A 20,374-nucleotide genomic window follows, 5' to 3' on the forward strand; every position below is an offset into this window, starting at 1 on the left:
CAGGCTGTAGGGTAAATCCATGTGACGCGCACAGGAAGAAGGGGACAGGGTAGATTCCACAAGGGTAAGACTTTGCCTCAAGTCCGCTTGTTCAGTACCCATTTGATATGAATGGTGAAGGAATTACAGGTTTTCGAAGGAAGACCACACCGATCAGCGTCCAATATAAGGCTGTTCCCTGGAATGCAGCCTTTCTTTTGTCATTTCCTTCAGGTCAGTTTCTGGAAAGGATAGCCATCACTTGCTGTCATTGTTTTTGCCAGAACTGTTTGGCACTTGAGTCTTTACCTAACTTTTGTGCAGCATTTGGTAATGTTGATGCTTCTGGCCTTCTTGAAACCATTTTCTTCCCTGATTGCTGTGACACGCGTCCCTTGACCCTTCTGGCCTCTTCCTTTTCCAGTTTCTGTCAGGGGTTCTGTGGTAGAGCCCCTCCTTAAGGAACGTGGTGGAGGGCTCCTCAGAACAAAGGAAGGCGACGTGGCCCAATGAACTACCATACACCTATGTATAACTCTGACACAGCTCTGTAACTTGGACTGTATCCAATCAGACTATATGTGTCACTATATATGGGAGACAAAGAAGTAGAACTTGCATTAAAGGTTATATCCTGCTGTGCTTGGGGCTCAGCCTTTTTGGGGTCTTAGCCCAGAGCCCATGCCAGCATGAAAAAAGCTGCTTCCTGGAAAGAAGAGCCTTGGTGTCCCGTCTCTCTGTGCGACAATCCTGCTACAGTTCATAATCCTGTCACTATTCCTTTGACACCACCCAGCACTCCATTCTTGGCCCTTTGTTCATCTTCTATCTGTTTTCGTATGCAGTGGCTCCTGGACCGATGGCTGCCCCTACTGTCTAAGTGCTGATGTCTCTGATGTATTTTAACACAGATTTCTCAGAGCGCCTGGGTGGCTCAGTCAGTAAATATCCGACTTCGGCTCAGATCATGATCTTACGGTTTGTGAGTTCGAACCCCGCATCAGGCTTTCTGTTGTCAGCACAGAGTCTGCTTCAGATCTTCTGTCTCCCTCTCTCTCTGCCCTTCCCCTACTTGAGCTATCTCAGTCTAAAAAATAAACACTAAAAACCAACAAAAAAACCCCCAGACTTCTCTCTAGAGATCTAGAACTGTTTTCCAATTGCTCACTGAACATTTCTGCCAGGATTCCCCGTAAGCACTGAAAACTTACCACATCTAAAATGGAGTTCTTCAACTCCCCTTACTTGTTTGTTGTTCTCTTAAGCCTTTCCTTTCTCCCATATTCTTCGTCTTGGTAAATAGCAGCCATATCCCCAAGCCAGAAATCCGGGAGTCATGTCTCACTCCTTTCTTTCCATCATTTCTCTCCATATCTAACCAATCACCCAAACCTCTTCTTTCAGGCTCTCAGATCCACCCCCTTGCCTCTACCCTCACCCCTGCCCTCACCCAGGCCCTCATCCTTTATCACATGGGATATTGCTACAACCACTTCCTAACTGCTTCTATTTGATCCTGGCTGTCCTTGAAGCTGCCATCAGAGTGACCTTTCCAGTACAAAAACTCTATTATGTTACTTCTCTGAATAAAACCCTTTAAACTTCCTGTTGCCTATAGGATGCCATTCAAACTCCTCACCGTAACATTCAGGGTAGCTCCCTAGTTGGGCTGCTGCTTGTCTACATGGCTTTTTTGTAGGACCCCCCCAAAAAATAGTTGCCCCTCCCCCATTTCCCCAGGCATGTGCAGCCTAGCAGATGCAGGAGGGCTTAGAAAGTGGAACATGTCTTTATATGAAAACAAGGTATCCTTCCATTGGGAGGATACAGCCCTGCATAAGGGGATGGGGCTTAGCTTAGCAAAACTGGGGCTAAATCCATCTCATGAAATCGTCAGCTGACCTATTTCCATATCTACACACATTCCTAGATGTGGCCATACTCCAATATGTTGAATTATTTGCAAGCTTTATCTTGACGCCATGATAGTGATGATGCTTTCCAGGAACCTCCCCCTCTTCCTCTAGCACCCATGGTTAACTCCAACTTGTCTTTCAAGACTTGCTATAAGCATCATCTCCTTCTGGGAGGCTTCTCCGCCCTCATAGCCTGAATTCCTTGCCATGACTCAGTGTACCCTAACACCTGTCTCTGTGTCTGCCACATGACTTTGTCATAATGTTGTAATGATTAACTTTTACATTTGTATCCCTCTGTACTTGGTGAACAACTTAAGGGCAGAGGGTAATCTTTTATGCATCTTTATATTCCTGGCTTGGTTTGGATAGATTCTCACTAAATTAATGGTAGGGCAACTCCCAAAAATGATGCAGAATGTGAGCTTCTAGGTTTAGACAGAACTACAGGGCTTATATTTATTGTAAACAATTAAGAAAATAATAGTACTATTTAGCAATGCAAAACCATTGCAGAACACTCCAGAAAGGAATTGTCATTTATTTATGAGCAAAGGCATACATTCGAAGAGGCTAAATGCTCACAGAAGCAAGGAAAGCCTTGGTCTTTTGAGAGGCATTTTAAGGGCTGTAAGGCAAAATTAGAGCAGGCCAGACATAGGAGACAGCTATGATGTGAATAGGGCAGATGAGCTAAGAACAAACTCGAATTAAGCCTAAGGAGCAGAAACGGGAGCTTCTGTTTAAAACCCACTTTCGCAATTGACTGCATGTTTGACCTCTGGGCATCATTAACCTCTGTGTCTTAGTTTCCACATCTGTAAAGTGGAGATAATAATGCTTCCTTACTTCAAAGAATTATAGATTAATCAATGTCGGGAAAATGTCTCTAACTTGGGCACTCTATGTAAATATCCAGAGTAGCATGTAGGGAAGGAAGGTGTAAATAATAAAGAAATAAATCTGAGCTTCCTTCTCGTTTGTTCCAAATGTTAAAAAATGAAAAATGATTGCTAATGTCCTCATCCTGGAAAATGCTATTGAGGAAAGAGCAGTTAGATTGGTATTTTGGAAAAAAAGTCCTTTGGATGGCTACGTCTTGTATTCTTCCATGTGATTTCAGAATAGAGGTGTCTGCTGAGGTTTGTGACTTCTAGGTGCCTGGGACTGAGACCTCCTGGGTGAATCATTATGAACCAAAAAAACGTGCTTACGCTGGGAACGCTTGGCCAGCAAATATGGTTATTGCTTGCCCGGGAGTGGGTGATGATCTTAGAGCCTATGTGAGCTTCCTATTTCTTCCTCTTCTCTCCCCATTGCCCAGCTTCCCTCTACCAGAGGGGTGGCCCTCCATGTGATCTGAAAATTAAAATGTCAAGAATCTACAGTCGGCCCCTCCCCAGCTTTCTAAAAAGGGTAGACTTCCCAAAAGGGCCTTAGGCTTATTGGCTGGCTTGAGGGCCTCAGCAGGCTGAGTGGAGTGATGGGTGGAAAGGAGGAGGTAGATAGCCAAGAGAGGTCAAATTGCCCCATGGGAAAAAAATGGATCCAACACCAAGGTGTTCTTACAGTGCAGGAGGGTGAGAGGCAGGCACAGGGCCCAGAGCAAGGAGGGGGCTGGGCTGGCAAAGGGGAGCACCAAGCGCCAGAGTTGGGGCCTTCATGTGGGAGAGGAAGGGAGAGAGGTTTGGCCTGCTTTTTCCTACTATGAGAGAAAGGTTTTGAAGGGGATGTTTAGAACAGGGCCATGGACTAGGAGTTAGATCTGTCTCTTTTCCATTCTACTTCCTCTCCTTTTAATGAGTTAATGTATTAAGATTGGTCTTGAGGCAGAGTGACTTAACAATAGTCCAGGTATGTTCAAGAAACGGGAAGATTTTTTTTTTAATGTTTTTATTTATTTTTGAGAGAGACAGAGCATGAGTGGAGGAGGGGCAGAGAGAGAGGGAGACAGAATTGTAAGCAGGCTCCAGGCTCTGAGATGTTTGCACAGAGCCCATCGCAGGGCTCGAACCCACTAACCTGTGAAATCATGACCTGAGCTGAAGTCAGATGATTCACTGACTGAGGCACCCAGGCGCCCCAAGAAACTGGAAGATTTTAAAATGAGAGCAGCAGAAAGGGCAGCTGATGTTGTAGATGAAATGGCATAGGGTCCTTGAAGTGTTGAGCTGCTTTGCTGGTTGCCTTGGGTGGTGGGGTTTGGGGCAGATCAGGCTGGGTCCAGTTCATCTATACCAACAGTGTTGCCTATCCCTGTTCCTGATGCTCACTGCTGGACACTAGCTCTACCTTTCCTTAGACACATTTAGATGCCAAGGACAGGAGAATCTGATCTAAGGTCAAGCCATATATACTCAAGGATCGTTCTCAAGAGTGAGCGGTTCCTGGGGGACTGGAAAGTTTCAGATGCTTGGACCAATCTCCCTATTGGTCTTTTTAAATTACATTGCTTTGTCTGCATAGCTTGCCGGGTAGAAACAGAGACCAATGAGAAAGTTCTCTTGCACAAGGAGTTAAGGGCAAGCACCACTGTATCACGGACTTACACACGACCCTCTATTATGTACGACCTTTTATCTTAAGGGGGCACTTTCTCTGTTGTTTTGCTAATCATTTATTTTTCTTTTGAATTGTGAGAAGAATTTATTTTTCTTTTGAGTCACTCTGACCTTAAGTGATGTTAACAACAAAGCAAAGTAGTTGGAAGTGTTTTTTGTACTGTTGTTGTGTTTGGAAATGTTAACCTTGTGTTACGGTCACAGCTAAGTGGTTTAGATCAGACCTAAACATCCTGGGCAGCTGTATCCCTGATTTGCATACAGACTTGGATAAGGCATGGCCGCCCTTTCCAAGATCTGTGCCCACCTCACTCGCCTCTTCCACCTGAAGAAGGAAGCTGTACAACAGGCCCAACCTGTCTGTACCTGTGTGAGCATTATTTAAAAGAGAGAGGCATGTTACTGTTTTGCTGCTGTTGGCTTGCCTTTCAGAGATGGACTACTTTTTCTTGATGGGTATTGCCTGAAATGGAATAATAGAATAACCCTTCTGTCTGTTTTTATCTCCTGAATAGGAACTCTTCAGAGACACTTCTTTGGGGGAGTCTGGAATAATTAATTCTCTCCCCCCCCCCTCCATCTTTCTCAATGCATTTAATTTAAACTTTCTTAATGAAAACTCATCTCTCATAAACGCCGGGTTGGCCCATTTTGTGTGTGCCTGCTCTGTCCTGCTTTGAGTGATGTGTAAATAAGAGGCAATCTGGTGATGAGTTTTGCTTGTGTGGTGTGGACGGGTGGAGAGGGAGGAGGGTTTGATGAATAGAGGCACCCAGAAAATGTACTTGATAATAACATGGCCATGATTGATGTTGTAATTCCTGAAAAATTATCATTGTGATATAATTATTTGTTTATGAACTGTGCCCTGAGACTCCCAAGTTTGTGATTATTCATGGCACAGATAAAACTCTAAAGTCAATAATTCATCAAGGGTATAATGGTTTTGTTTGGGGGAGGTGTGTGGGGGGGTCACATGGATATTACATCCTGTTTCTGACACTTCTGCTATAAATCTGAGAACTCCTTTAGTATGAGGAAGAGCCACCTCCTTACCCTCTGCTATTTTTTTTTTTTAAGTAGCTTTAATAGTTTGGATATATTTTAAAAACTGAAACTAATTTTACGCTTCTAGAAAAATTCTTTCAGCATAGGAACGTTATCGGAGTCATTTTTCTTGGTGTATTCCATGACTGCCAAAAAGGGAGAGTTGAATACAAGAATGAAAACAACTGTGTTTTGTCCCCAGAACAGTACAGGATGATCTTACACTAATCCCTTTGATTTTGACCCATAAAAGGGGACAAGAGGAGACAAAAGGAGGTCCATTCATTTTCAGAAAGTTGATGAGTTTGGCCTCATGATTCCTTCTTGAATTTTGAGGGGGGTGATTTGACTCATACATATCAGAAGTCTTAGCATCTCTAACCCCATTCTGCCCCCATAGGAGGGCTGATGTGGTACTTGCTCCAATTTTTTCCATTTCCTTCTCATGGTGGTTTTTTTTCCCTTCCTCAGCCCACTGGGAATCTTTGTCATGGATGTATTATGTGCCATAAAGATTTCCTAGATACTGGGGCCAGGACTCACCTCTCCAGCAGGGCTGGGTGAAGCCGTCTCAGAGGGCATGTAAAGTACAATGAGAATGAGAAGTGTTTTCACAGGGACAGGCTTTTGCTCCCTTTCCATGCCTAATGAATTAGTGAACTTATCTCCTTCAATTGCTTTTCACCTAAGCACATGGCAGCATTGTACGGTTATACACACAAGGGAGGTGGGAGACCTACCTTAACGAAAACTTGTGAAAAGACCAAGGTGTTCTTGTTGACTAGAGGTTCAAGACGAGAAAACAATTTGATCTGGCTGCTAAGTAGGGACTGTACTCTCAGGCTGTTTTAATTAAGAGCTTAGAGTCCGGGGATACCTGGTTGGCTCAGTCGGTAAAGCATGCTATTCTTGATCTCGGGTTGTGGGTTCAAGACCCACGTTGGGAGTAGAGGTTACTTAAAAAAATAAAAAGATAAAAAAAATACATACCCTAAAATTAAAAATAAAAAAAAGAGCCCAGAGTCCTGAGCAAGAGATGTAATGGGACTTTTATTCCATGTTGGAACCAAATCACACCTGGAGTTCTGTGATTGGTCCAAGGTGCCATATTTTTAAAAGGACCCATTATAGGTTGAATTATGTCCTCCAAAAAGTTAAAGTTGTAGCCCTCAGTACCTCACCATGTGATAGTAAATTCATTTTCTTCTCATAATACAGTACTGTAAATGTAATTACTGGAGAAGGGTGGGCCCTTAATCCAGTATGACTGGTGTCCTTATTGGAAGAGGAGAGCATGGAAGAGGACAGTGGGGAGAATGCCATTTGAAGACAGACACAGGGGGCAGACAGCCATATGATGATGGAGGCAGAAATTGGAATGATGTAACTATAAGTCAAAGAGTGCCAAGGATTGCTGGTAACCATGAGAAGCTAGGAGAAAAGCATGGAATAGACTATCCTTCAGAGGCTTCCAAAAAGAACTGACCATCCTGGCACCCTGAATTCAGGCTTATATCCTGCAGAGCTGTGAGAGAACAAATTTCTGTTTCAAGTCACAATTTGTGGTAAAAAAACAGCAACCCAGGAAAGCGATAGGAAAGCAATGCCAGGGCCTTGACAAATTCTGGTACACCCAGATGACAGTGACCAGGCTAGTGAACGCATCTGCCACAGTGGCACTGGAGGAAAAACTGGAAGAACAGGTGACAGCCTAGAGAGTTATCAGACCCTGACAGCCATATTCACCTCTTTGAAGGTCACTCAGAAAAAGACTCCATCTAACTCCAGAGGTAAGATTTCAGCTCAACACCCTCTAAAAGTCACAACTATCCAATAGTGGGCTAGAAAGACCTTCACCACTAGAATTAAAAAGATGTGATTTCTACACTAGAGTTGCTAAGATCCTCTGGATGATGCCTGAGCTTACAGCTCAATGTTCATCAGTGTGGATATGTTATTAAATGGTACCTTCTTGAGGAACTGAGATCCATTTACTTAGCTGTTTATGGTAGATGACGTCAAAGTTTACTAAGTTACCGACTGATTGGGCTCTTTCTTCTTCTTCCTTTATTTGTTTTACCTAATTTATTGCTGTATATAGAGTACATCGTGTTACACACACACACACACACACACACACACACACACACACACCCATCCTCCAGCCAACATTTATCAATGACCGACTCTGTGCCAGCTGTATGGACTATCCAGGAAGGCAGGAATAAATGAACTTGCTGCTTTATCCATTTTGCCATTCCTTTTTAGGAAATGCATAGAAACTCAAGCTATCCTGCCAAACCACATTTCTAGTGGAATCTGCCTCTTGACAAGTTATGTTTCATTTCCTCCCTCCCTCCCTCTCTCCCTCCATCCCTTCTTTCCTTCCTTCTTTCTTCTTTCTTTCCTTCTTTCCTTCTTTCTTTCTTTCTCCCTCCCTCCTTCCCTCCCTCCCTCTTCTTTTCTTTTCTTTTCTTTTCTTTTCTTTTCTTTTCTTTTCTTTTCTTTTCTTTTCTTTTCTTTTCTCTTTCCTTTCCTTTCCTTTCCTTTCCTTTCCTTTCCTTTCCTTTTCTTTTCTTTTCTTTTCTTTCCTGCCTTCCTGCCTTCCTTCCCATCCATCGGTATTCTGAAGACCTTTACTGAACAAAGGCTGTTTGTGAATCACTGAGCTAGGCACTAAGGGGGGACATGAAGATGAACGAGGCATGGTTTGTGCTTCCTGGGAGGTGGGGGTGGTTTACCAGGTTAGCCCCTCTTCTTCATAATGATTTACTAGGAGATATATGAAAGTAGGAGCATCTAAGGGTGAATCACTTACCTTAGCATACCAGAGTTGTTTCTTAAGCCTGCTAGTTGTTGTCATTCTTTGGGAATTAAGCCCAAGAACGAGGTTGGTGTTGTGTTGCTATATGATATGAACTATTGGCAAAGGTATTTTTCTTGCTCTCCTAAGTCCTCTATTCTTCCTACTTTTTTTTTTTTTTAATTTTTTTTTTCAACGTTTATTTATTTTTGGGACAGAGAGAGACATAGCATGAACGGGGGAGGGGCAGAGAGAGAGGGAGACACAGAATCGGAAACAGGCTCCAGGCTCTGAGCCATCAGCCCAGAGCCCGACGCGGGGCTCGAACTCACGGACCGCGAGATCGTGACCTGGCTGAAGTCGGACGCTTAATGGACTGCGCCACCCAGGCGCCCCCCTACTTTTTGAACCTGGATAATAAGCCTTTTAGCCTGAACAGACTATCTTCTGGGCTTGACAATATACATTATCTCTTACCTTCAAATGCAATGCTGAGGCCAGGCTGACTTCAAATTGTCGGAAGCATGTTCAATGTAAACAGGCTTTGTCTAGGAATAGGCAAAGATGGGGGAGAATTACAGTCCACAAGGGCTAAAATCCATTTCTTTATGCTCAACTGATGCAAATCTTCCCTCTTGTCCCACCTGCTGCCTTTATTTGAAGTTCTTTTTCTTTTTCTTGTTCCTTATTGCAAAATAAACAATATCAGTATTGGCTGGGAAGGAGAAGAGGAAAGGTCCGGAGGGCTGGCTACAGATCCCTGTTCTGTCCATGACCTGCAACCTGCGGCCTTGACACACTGACTTGCTGCCGGCCTGGTTGGGGAGAGGTCCTGTGCCTCTGGGGCTCGGGGCCCTGGCTTGGCTGCTGGCCTGGTGCTGGGGACATGGCGGGGCTCCTGGCTGTCAGTGGGTCTGAGTCCAGAGCTTGCTTGTTCTCTTTTTGGCCAAGAGGTGTTTTTTTATTTCATTAGTGACATAATATAGCATTGATGGGTACAAATAAAGGATGGGGAACTTGCTGGTACTAAGGGAGGCTTGAGCCTGGGGGAGAATCCTGGACTTCTACCACTTCTACTGCAGAAGCTTGAGATGCAGTGAGGATTTCACTTCATCCGTCCCTGTCTGGCTGCTGCTTTTCAACTCTCCTTGCCACCACCTGCAGACCACGGGGCTGAAGCAGTGTCCAGCAATACAGAATTAGGGCCAACCAACACGACCATCAGCTGACAGAGGGTCAGCCCTAGTACCACACTCATCCATTTGCCCTCTGCCTCGGCAGACCCTCCCCTCTACACAGTTCTGGAGGCCACCCGTAGGAGCCGGCCTCATCAGCACCTACCAGACCAAATACCTCCAGTAAGGTGACTTCAGCTCGTGCTCTGTTCAGGATTGAGTTTCTAGCTTCCTCAGTGTTTTGACTTCTCAGTCTTGCTGACTCTCCAGAGCAAAAGTGAAAGATAAACTTTGGAAAAGTGTTGGGAGAACCCAATTCAGTGTTCTCAATTACCCTCTCCCTATTTCCAGGTGTTACATATTTCAAGGACCTATAAAAGGCCAAGTAGAGAAATCTAGGGCCCCACCACCATAACCACATTCCCACATCTGCCAGTCCGAAGCAAGCCTCCATTAATAAAAAGGATCCTCAAATTGGCAAATGTCACTGAAGACTTAAACTAGGGAGTGACATTTACTGTAGTTGGTGGCTTTGGGACAAAAGCGCCTTTTGCTTCAGCTCAAGCCAATCATCTCTCATCATTTTCTATAGAGCACGGATTTAACATGCAACCCATCTGTATCCTTATTTGAGAGAGAGCAAGTTGAAGTTTTCTTTCTTTTTTTTGTTAGCCAGCTGACCTGCCTTAAAACGTGACAGGCTGCATGCTGCTCGCTGACCTAACCAATAGGACAGCACGATCGTGACTTAACTCGGCTTGTCTGGAGAAAGAAAATACAGATTTAGTATAAAGAGAAGATATAAACAATGGAACAGTTGGTTATACATTATAGATCGTAATAAATGAAAATATCGAGTGCATTTTCAATGATTAATGTATGGAAACTATCATCACTTACTGTGCATTAATCAAGAAAAAATGCACACTTGCCATAGTGGTTAATGTGCAGGCCCGTTGTTCAGCTTTGATAACGTGCATAATAATGCTCGGTATGACAATGAGTTGGGGTAGCTGAAAATTTAGGATGGTTGCAAGTTTGGTGTAGTATTTGGATTAGCATCTTAATCTGTGCCTTGTCAACCTCATCATTACACAAGCCATGCATTTTTTTTTCCAAAACTAGCAAAAATATGGATGTATCTTTTTTTTTAATCATTTTTTTAAAAAAATCAAGAGTAATGACCAAGGTACCTGCTTAAACAAATACTACCAGCATTCATTAGTTAGGATGGTTACATGTAAAAGAAATGATGCCAGATAGTAACAAATCCAAGAGAAGTTTATTATGAAAATGGCACCTGCGGATGAAAAAATTAAGTTACATAAAGACAACCATGTATGTGACATGTATGAGAATCTACAAAAGTATAAAAAGAACCCTGTTGTAAATGAAGTATGTACATTTCTGATTTGCAGCATTATCAATGGTCAATGAAAAAAAATGTTTCAAAATAAGCCAGGCACTCAGGAAGTTAGGTCCGGTTAGCTTCACACAAAACAAATGTACCATAGCTGTCGCTTTGTAATGTTTTAATTTTTCTTTTCATATATATTGTAGAGTTGGTAACACTGCTAAGATTTTTACGAACAGAATATCCCTTTCCCCATTATTCAGCTACTTGGCACCAGTCTCCTCATAAAAGTTTTCATATATTTGTACAAGAAATAGTTAAAAACACAGACACAGTCTTCACAGGTAATGAAGTGTTTTTTTTCATTTTGTAATTTTAAACACTATGGATTTAGACAGCAGCTGTGATTATCTGTTAGTTTAAATCACCAGAAATCATTTTGACACAACACAGAAACATTTATAAAAGGAAAAAAAAAAAAAAAAAACAAAACAGCTGTCTAGCTGTTCTTTGTAGCTGATAGGTGCATTCCTTTGATTGTTCGATAGCTAGAGTAGAGCTTCCAAAATTAATCTTTAAATATCATGACTGGCTTTCTTCACCTTCTAAACCTACTTAAATCCTTCAAGTAACGTCCCCATTAAAATTTGTGGCATTTCACTTCTTTTAGTTATTATTCCACAGTGATGTGGGCCCAACTCATGGAATCACAAAGGTCCTAGAGGAAACCACTCAACACAGTGATATTCAAAGGACAGCCGAATTACTCTATTAGCATTGCACACATAAACAAATATATATGACAAGTCTATATTCCGTTATCCCCTCCCCTGTTGTTTTAAAAAAATGTTGGTTGACCTTTGAAATAATTTTCTGTCTCACTGGTAATTGCTTTATGTATTGCTCCATCAGCCAACCTGGAAGGAAACCAAAGAAAAGCACCCATTGCTTATATAGGTAGAGCACAAGGGACTCTGGGAATGTTAACAACTGAGGCTATATGGCATCAATTTATTTAATATATCTGAGCATTATTCTTCAGTGCTTTGTGTTGCACTCCAGAAGAAAAAAGTCATACCCAGAACTCCATTGTGGGAAAAAATGGCTCCATTAACCTTGAGCTAGTTAAGAGTCTTTTTATCTCTGAGAATGAAAAAGATTTTGGAGAAGGCGGGGAAAGGAGAGATGGGGGAGGGAACAGGGGGAGACAAGAGAGGGAGGAAAAGAAAGGAAAGGTTGGGAGAATATACACCAGCAAAGCAACAGCAGGAATTTCAAAAAGTGAAACGGAAGATTCACAGACAGTAGAAGCAGCATAGGGTGACATTACAGAGGAAGGCCACCACACAAAAATCACTAACCCCCAAGAATCACTGATTCACTAGGACTGCAGGAATGGGACTGTACCACTCCGGACTAGAGATAGAGCACAGAGAAGACAAAGGACAAAACAACTACGTTAGCTTAGTATATACTGCATATAGAAACACACATTGAAATTGCAATGGGACTGACAGCCAAGGACACGTACACATTGCACACGTTACAGTTCTCACATCTGTTATTAGATGCCTTAACAAACAGCTGCCAAAAATGGAGTGGAAGAAGAATTTATACTCGACAGTCATTTGGAGTGTTTGACACTACACTGATTTCTGGCAACAAAGACAAAATAGGATATTTTTTTCTTTTTCTTTTCTTTTTTTCCTTTTTTTCTTTTTTTTCTTTTTTTTTTCTTTTTAGTACTTAATGTGCGGTTTTCAGTTGCAGTTATGTTTGAAGCTTATTAACCCATTCTTTAGTTTTAAACCTTACCGGTTTCAACCTAGAAACAAGAGAACCAAAGGGGAAAAAAATTTCATCAAATCAAATCAGTCCCCTAAAATGCAACCTTTTTTTTTTTTTTTTTTAGCAAGAAGTGAGAAAAAAAAAAATCAAAGACATGTTAAATATCCTTTCCTTCTTTTACTCTGAAGTGTTACTGAAGTTGCAAAAATTAGACTCAGTTAGACTGAGAAAAGGGAAAAAAACAAAACAAAGCAAAACAAAAACCCAGATCAACAAAAGGCAGTATGTACCCAAACTGCTCCTCAAATCAGTTTGATTGAGTTTTCCAAAAGCCCCTTTAAAAAGGGCTTTACTGACCCATTAAATTTAATGTGAGGCTATGTTTGTTAGTTGGGAGGTAAAAAATTTTAAGTCCTGCAGCAAACGTTAATGAGGGCTTTGTCTTAACTAACCAAGGAGACTGCAGCAGCGGGACTCCAGACCAGGACAGAACACGTTATTATTATTTTTTTTTTTCCCCAAAACCCAGCCCAGGAGCTGCATTTTGTATGAAGACATTACAGATTAATAAATGATAGCACCATGGTTTTAGAAATTAAGTTAATGTTTCAGTAATTAACATTTAGTCCAACTTTTTTTTTTAAAACATTCTAGTCACAGGCCAGAAATTAAGTTTAAGAACCCAAATTATTTTTATGTGCAAGTAAGAAAATCTTAAAATCTTAACCATAAAAAGAGAATTAAATTCTGCATAAAATTCTAAAATACTATCCCCCCTATCTTTAAAGGAATTAGGAACCAAAACAAAAAACCACCCCATTTCATTTGACTTAGTCAAACAGGGCACATTGTTTATGCTTGTCTCTTTCAATCTTGATCATATCAAGATCTTTAGGAAGAAAAACCCAATGGTTGTCACTTGAGAAATCTCTTGACCACAAGACTGAGTATTCTATGGCAGAGGCATATACAACATTAAAGACATCTTAATAAAGATGCAAAAGGAAAGCAAAACAACCCAACACACATCTTAGAAGGAGACAAAATGGCAGGCAACTGGTCATCTGACTCTCGGAAGGCGAAAAATAAACATATCTTTACAGGAAAGAATAAGTCAAGTTAAAGAAAGAGGGGGTGGAATGGGGGCCGTCGTGGTGAGAGAGGACGCTGACCTGCTCGAATTCAAAGTGCTAGAATTAAAAGGTCTAAACGAAAACGCCGATCGACGATGCCTCCGGGCGGAGCCCTGGCCCGCGCTGGGCGGCGCCTCAGTCCTCCTTGCGCTCCAGAGTCTGTGCCGCATGTATGCCGTTGCTGTAGACGGGGAAGGGCAGCGTGGAGAAGAGTCCCTCGGCCGTGGTGAACACGTTGCCGGCGGGCATCTGCGTCAGGCTGGCGGCGCTCACGGCGCCGCCGAACGGTCCCGACATGTTGAGCCGGTGCACGTGGTGGTAGAGCATCTCCATGGGCGTCTTGGGGTCGAGGCCGAAGCCGGGGCTGTTAACGTCCACGAAGTTAACAGCGTGCGCGTTGGGCAGCAGGTTGCCCTGCATGGCCAGGGTCACCTCTGCGGGCGCGTAGCGGATGGTGCCGGTGGTGTAGACCCTCTGCGCGGCCGTGCTCGTGGCGGCCAGGGTCCCCGTCACCCTGTGCACCAGCGGGAGCACGACGTTGCCCGCCTGCAACCTCTGCAGCGCCTCCAGGTCCCCAGTGTACAGCAAGGAGTTGGACGCGCTGGGGCCGCTCCCGCTGCCGCCGCCGCCGCCCCCGCCGCCCCCTGGGTGCTTGTCCCGTGGGGACGCCGAGAGGGGGGGCGACAGCGGGTCGGAGGCGACGGGGGCCAAGGCCGCAGTGGCCGAGGCGCCGAACTGAGTCTTGCGGGCGGCGGCGGCGGCGGCGCCGTCGGCGCCAGGCGGGGTGAGGACTGAGTCGGGGATGGCCACGTGCAGGCCCCCGCCGCCCCCGCCGCCCTGCGGGGACGGGAAGTGCTCCGAGCTGGGGGGCTTGGTCATGCTGTAGGGGGACTCGTTCCTGGAGATCTCCCGGTTGGGCGGGTAGTTCCAGATGCTGCTGTCGTTGTCGAAGTTGATGGGTTCCGAGATCTCCGTCTTGATCTTGAGCACCGAGGCACTGTTGGGGGAGGACAGCAGCCGCGGGGGCTCCACCAGGCCGGCGTCCAGGCCGCCGGGGCTCGACGCGCTGGACAGGCGCCGGCGGCTGGCGCTGCCGCCCTTCTGCCGTTTCCGCCTCTTCTTGCGCTTCTGGTGCTTGCTGGAGGCCTGCGCGCCCGCCTCGCCCGCGCTGTCCGAGTCCTTGGCGCTGTCCGACGTGAGCGACTCGCAGTTCTGCAGCCGCAGGTCCGACTCGCTCTCCACGTAGCGCTCCACCTTGATCTGCATGGGGCCCAGTGCGCCGAAGCCGTCCTCGCCCGCCTTGGGGTTCTCAAAGTCCGAGTGCTCGAAGCTGTCGTCGCTGTCGCGGCTGTCCGGGTTGCTGGAGCTGTGGCCGTCGTCGTTGCAGTTCATGTCGTTGTCGCAGGCGTTGCCCGACTTCTTCCGGTCGGGTTCCGGGTCTTCGCTGTTCTCGGACTGATTACCCTTCTCGTCGGACTTGGAGTTCTCGTTGTCCTCTGCGTGGGGCCAGTGGCCGGAGGTGGCGGCGGCGGGGGAGGAGAGACAAAAGACACCACATTAGCAGGGCAGCGTCCGCGTCGCACGTGCTGGAGGTGGGGGGCAGGGCTGGGGAGGTGTGTTGGCCCACCTGAGCTGTTCCACCACCTTTGCTACCTAAAAGCCTGGGCTTTCTCTCTCTGGAGGGCCTCGATTAGCTGGGCCTTTACTCAAGAGTGTGGTTCATAGACCAGCGGCACTGCATCACCTGGATGCTTCTTTCAAATGCAGAATCCCAGCTTTCCACCCAGGCCTGCTGAATCAGATTCTGTATTTGAACGAGATCCCCCGGTGATTGTTTAGCACATTAACATTTGAGAAGTCCTGCAAAAATATTCAGGGAGTCAGGGTAAATAACCTGGAATAAGATGTCAGTGACACAGAAACATGATGGTATGCAAGGTGACTTTCTACAGACGTCGGCCCCTTCCGTTGGTGAATATGTGTTCATTATTGAAGACCACACTCCCTATTCCTAAAGTTGTTTTTCTCTATAGTACTTAGCCATACAGGGAATCAGATGGTGCTTATTTTCATTTACTTTGATCTCTTCCTCCAACAAGAATACAGGCTCCACGGGGCAGGGAATTTTTGTTTTTGTTTTTGTTTTTGTTTTTTTTTGTTCCCTGCTAAATACTATGTAAATAAGAAGCAGAGCCTGTCTATTCCAGAACTTCTGCCCTAGGAAAGAACTTTCAAATGAATGCAGTTTAGGATAGGGAAACAATCAAGATCCTCTGTGCTTTTCATATGGGCTCACAGGCCTGGAGAGCAGGTGCCCTAAAGATGGGGGGGTCGGGGGTGGTGGGGAACCCTAGCCATCTGGCACATTATAGGGAGAATAGATTTTCCCAGTAACACAACTCAGAAGATTTAGGGACAATGCTGATTTTATAGCTGTGCTGTGATGCTTTCGGATGCAGCCTGCACTAGAACTTGGGCGGATCACGTAACTACTTCATTTCCGTGGAAGACGGTGGGTTAGAAGAGGCTCAGGCTTCTTTGCAGCTGTAAAATTCTGTGAAGTTCTGTGCTCCTTGGCTCTAAGTGTGCCTGTGGAGCGGGGGTTGGGGGTTGGAGGAAAGGTACATTTTTAAATTAACTTTCTTGTGTTCCAAAGAGCTACTCAGGGTACTTTCCAAAGAGTCGTTTACCAATGTCATTAACTATCCTGCTTTGGAGGCTCAATCCCAGCTTGGGAAGCATGTGAATATTCCGGGTTCGAAGCTGCAGGCGGTCTTATAGGTAGCAGAGATTGTGCTGCCTCTGCTTCAGGTAAAGAGGCCAAAGCTTACTATGGGGTTAGGGCATGACTCCTTCTGTGTGGCCAGTGGAGGGCTGACATTGAGTGATTGCTCAGTCTCTCTCTGTATGTTTTTGTGCATACAGGCATATTGGGATGCGTGAATTGATGTGTATAAATATATACCTTCACATACATATGCTTATATATACAATATATATGCATGTATATATACCACATGCATATATGTATACATCCATGTGTGCACATATGTATGTGGTGGTATACTGATATACATACCTATGTGTACAGAGAGTCTATCAACTTGATGTGACATATGTCTCTCTATGAAATTTAACAGTTGCTCTGCTCTGATGGTGGCTGTCTGGCCATTGCCCACCCCTCATGTTTGGATAGGCAAGCAGTCACTGCAGAACATGGAGAAGTAGTAATACCTGTAATACCTGAGGTATCTTTAGAGTCTGATTCAGAGTCAGATGTCTCCGAAGATTCTGAAGTTTTCTCTGGCAGATGGGGGAGCTGTGCGATATCCATGGGTGTGTCCTTGTACTCGGGGTTACTGCGGGGGAGGGAGGCATTCGTCAGGAGGGCAGACACCCATTCTGCATGGTTTGCTTTTGACCATCTTCTCCCCACTTCCTTGCCCCAAACTTTTGGAGTTTAGAGAGTTTAAAAGACTGCACGTGAAATCATTTCTCTGCTCGTTATGGGACTTTGACAGGAGCTTGGATTTCATGTGCTGGGGTACAGCCGCACCCTGCTACAATGACTGAATACCCAAATGCTACAGGAAAGCCACTAAAAAGCTTTTAAATAATCAGGTAGCACTGGGGGCCAGGGAAGTGTGCCGCTTGACATCCCTCCCATCTAACACCCGGGCCGGGGGGGGGGGGGGGTGGTGGGGGGCACGCGGCGGGGAAGGGAGGCTGAGAAGTACTCTCAACTATTCGAATCTTCCTATACCTCCTGGTGTGCCCGATCTTCTCTTGGGCTCCTAATGAGTCCGTTGCCTCAGTTCCCTTGTCTTGGTTCCTTGATGGAGCTTCTCAGCTGTTGAGATGGCTCTAAAGCAACTGATGGGGGAGGTGGGGGGGGGGGGATGTGCGCAGAGCCCTCGGCGCCTAATGATCTGACAGATGCACAGGTGCACCTTGGGATGCATGGATTATGGCTACTGAACTGTCAACACACCCATTACAATCACATTTTCAACTGCTCATGTGGTGTTCACCTGTGGCTTGTTAAGCTGGAACTCTGATTGCAGCGGGGAGAGTCCTAGTGTGAAAGAGGCCCTAACAGAATGGCTCTACCCCCATTTGCACAAATGTGCTTAATTCTTGTTCTATTTTTAATTCAGAAACAAGCCTCTTCTGGAAAAGAGAGTGTGTTCGGCCAGTTTGAGTTCATTATCTTCTAGAAATGCCACTTCAAGGCCAGCCCAGTGTGGGAGCAATGAGGGCTGCTGTAATCTGAAGCCATAAGGAAAGCCTCTGGCCTCAAACTGCAAAGTGCTGCTTCTACCCTCCATGATGGCCCAGCCAACCAGAGACTTACAATACAGGATTAAGGATTCATTTGTCAACCTCTAGTGAGATTGTTGTATTGAAGGGTCACTGTTTCAGTAACCACTAACACTGCCAATCGCTGGGAGGGTTAATTCACTAAGATGGATCATCAGGCATTTACTCCTTAGTGTGAATTAGCTTCAGTAGCAGAGTTTTCTGTAGATAATCAGATGAGGCTAATGGTGGGAAGGTGGCCTTGGCACTCAGGCCGTCTCTGAACACTCTGGAGTCTGTAATTCTACCAACATGTGAGGGAGTAGGAACAAGACTGGCGGAGCAGTCATTTCAGAACAGGGAAGGACCGTGTTGTCCTTCGGGATGGACCCAGAAGTGAGGGATTCTGAGAAGGAAGAGGTGGCTTGAAAGTACTGCTCAGGGAAGAACAAAGAACAGGAATGTGGGAAAGAAAAACAAACTTCAGTGAGCTGCTCTTTTGCTAATATGCAACAGTCGCTATTTTGCCAAGGCCAAGTGCTTTTCTTCTAGATCTTTAGTCTCTAGAAGTGATACCAATGAATGGCAGACATGGTGGGAGTTTTCTCTGCTAAAGCCCATCCGTATTAATCTCCTTTGGTCAAGATGCCTTGGGGCTTCCCAAGTCACTTGTCCCTCAACTTGCAGCCTTTCATTATTGAACTCAGGGTGAGTCTTGAGGTCAGCCGGGAGCTGTCTACCATGTCTGAGATTGGGCTCTTGAGCCTAAAAACTGGTCTTGGGTACCCAAACTGCTTCCTTCCTCCCCCTATGGAACTAGACGGACTAGAATCACCAAACACTTAGGTGCTTGTATCATTTGATCCCAGGCCAGATCAGTGGTGTGGATCCACAACTGCACAGACTGACGCCTCCTTAACCCTTCTCATTCCCTCCATTTGGGGGCAGAGTAGTCATGAGATGGATGAGGCAGTAAGAAAGATCCAGATGGAAAGATATCTCCCTGAACCAGAGTGACAAGCATGTAGATGACTTTAGTAACCTATGTTACATCAGCATGGGGGACAGGTACCTTGTAGTCTGTGGTGCCCCTGTTACTACTGTCTGATTTTTAATAATAATGGGTCTCCTTGGCACAACACCATTTCTGACTAGCAAAAGAATGTTAATGCCACAATACCTTATTCTATTTTCTCTCTGGCATGTGAGGTTTTTGTTTTTGTTTTTGTTTTTATAACCTTCTGCATTACACATAGCCACTGTCCGGTAAGCCTCTTTGTAAAACCCATCTTAAGCATATCACAAACACAGGGTAAAGCGTGCATGAAAATCAGGCCTCAGAGAAAGCCACATGAAATACACATACTTGGGCCTTTAGAGAGAATTAATGTAGAGTAGAAGAGGTCAAAAAAGGAAAGAGAAAGTAGATAAATGAAGACTCTTTTAAGTGGCGCACATTAAGGCCCTCTCTAGAGCTATAATCATTAGTGTCTGATTGATATGCTATTGGTAGCAAGCACATTCATGCCTTCAAGTCATTGCCCTCGTATGTGAACACGCTCTGAAGGGTCAGCGTGCTGACGAGCCACGGTTGCCAGCATCTCGGCTCCATTTGGCTGTCTCAAAGAAAAATGGGATTCAGGTACTCCCTGTCTAGATTATCAGCCAAAGGGCACCAACTTCCATTCATAAGACCGATCAGAGGCTTTCCTACTCGGACCGCGTGTGGGTCCTGCTTGGTGGCTTTAAAGCCAAGAGAAGCTCCAAACTGGAAAGACAGTAGTGGGAGGGAGCCAGGCCTAGCATTCTAATAACCTCAGGCCAGGATTGGTGGAGAACCTCCCACAAATCTTGCTGCCCAAAGCAGACCCCCTGGGGCCGTTGCCCTCTGTTTTCTTTTTGCTAGTTTGACTCCAAAGGCAAAAGTAGATGAGGAAGGAGGGAGAAATGGGGTTGTAGACTAGAATTTAGGAAGCTGTTGAGCCTGGCTTCATTCATGGATGTAAACGCGAGGGCACATTAAAATAGCAGTGAAGGGTGGGATCACACAGCATTAGGCAAAAGGAGAGCGCCTTTGTTTATATACTGATGGTGCCTGGATTCTGGCAAAGCAGCTCACTTCGCTTACCAAAACTTGAATGCCCCAGGGAATCAGATGCTATGTAATCTGTGTAAGGCTTCAAAGGGATGGAATATAGGAGGCAAATAGTGAACCCTGTCACTTCTTCCCCATGCCCTTTTGCTTAATCTTCTCAAGGATGGGAATGCATGAATGTAGGTTCATGTGGTGGGGAGAAGGTGGTGTTTTCTTGAATGCTT

At 45.1% G+C, this 20,374-nt stretch overlaps 1 protein-coding gene and 1 long non-coding RNA gene across 14 annotated transcripts in view; one reads left to right on the forward strand and one right to left on the reverse strand.

The window, feature by feature from the left end:
• LOC147580029 (uncharacterized) overlaps window positions 1-20,374 on the forward strand; it is a 217,509-nt gene that overhangs the window by 60,512 nt on the left and 136,623 nt on the right. The gene's annotated exons all lie outside the window — the stretch shown is intronic.
• NPAS3 (neuronal PAS domain protein 3) overlaps window positions 10,745-20,374 on the reverse strand; it is an 865,390-nt gene continuing 855,760 nt past the window's right edge. For 7 of the 10 annotated variants that reach the window (XM_086709953.1, XM_086709951.1, XM_025919003.2 and 4 more), the window contains 2 exons: window positions 16,991-17,115; window positions 10,745-15,252 (listed from right to left, as the gene is read on the reverse strand). In XM_086709953.1, the coding sequence (XP_086566079.1) occupies window positions 13,892-15,252; window positions 16,991-17,115 (1,486 nt within the window). In that variant the 3' untranslated portion in view covers window positions 10,745-13,891. The remainder of the gene's footprint in view (window positions 15,253-16,990; window positions 17,116-20,374) is intronic. The other 3 variants (XM_086709952.1, XM_086709956.1, XM_086709960.1) reach the window with 1 other exon arrangement.

This window comes from Puma concolor, chromosome B3, assembly GCF_028749965.1.
Source record: "Puma concolor isolate L17-30 chromosome B3, mPumCon1.1.hap2, whole genome shotgun sequence".
Classification (NCBI taxonomy): Eukaryota; Metazoa; Chordata; class Mammalia; order Carnivora; family Felidae; genus Puma; species Puma concolor.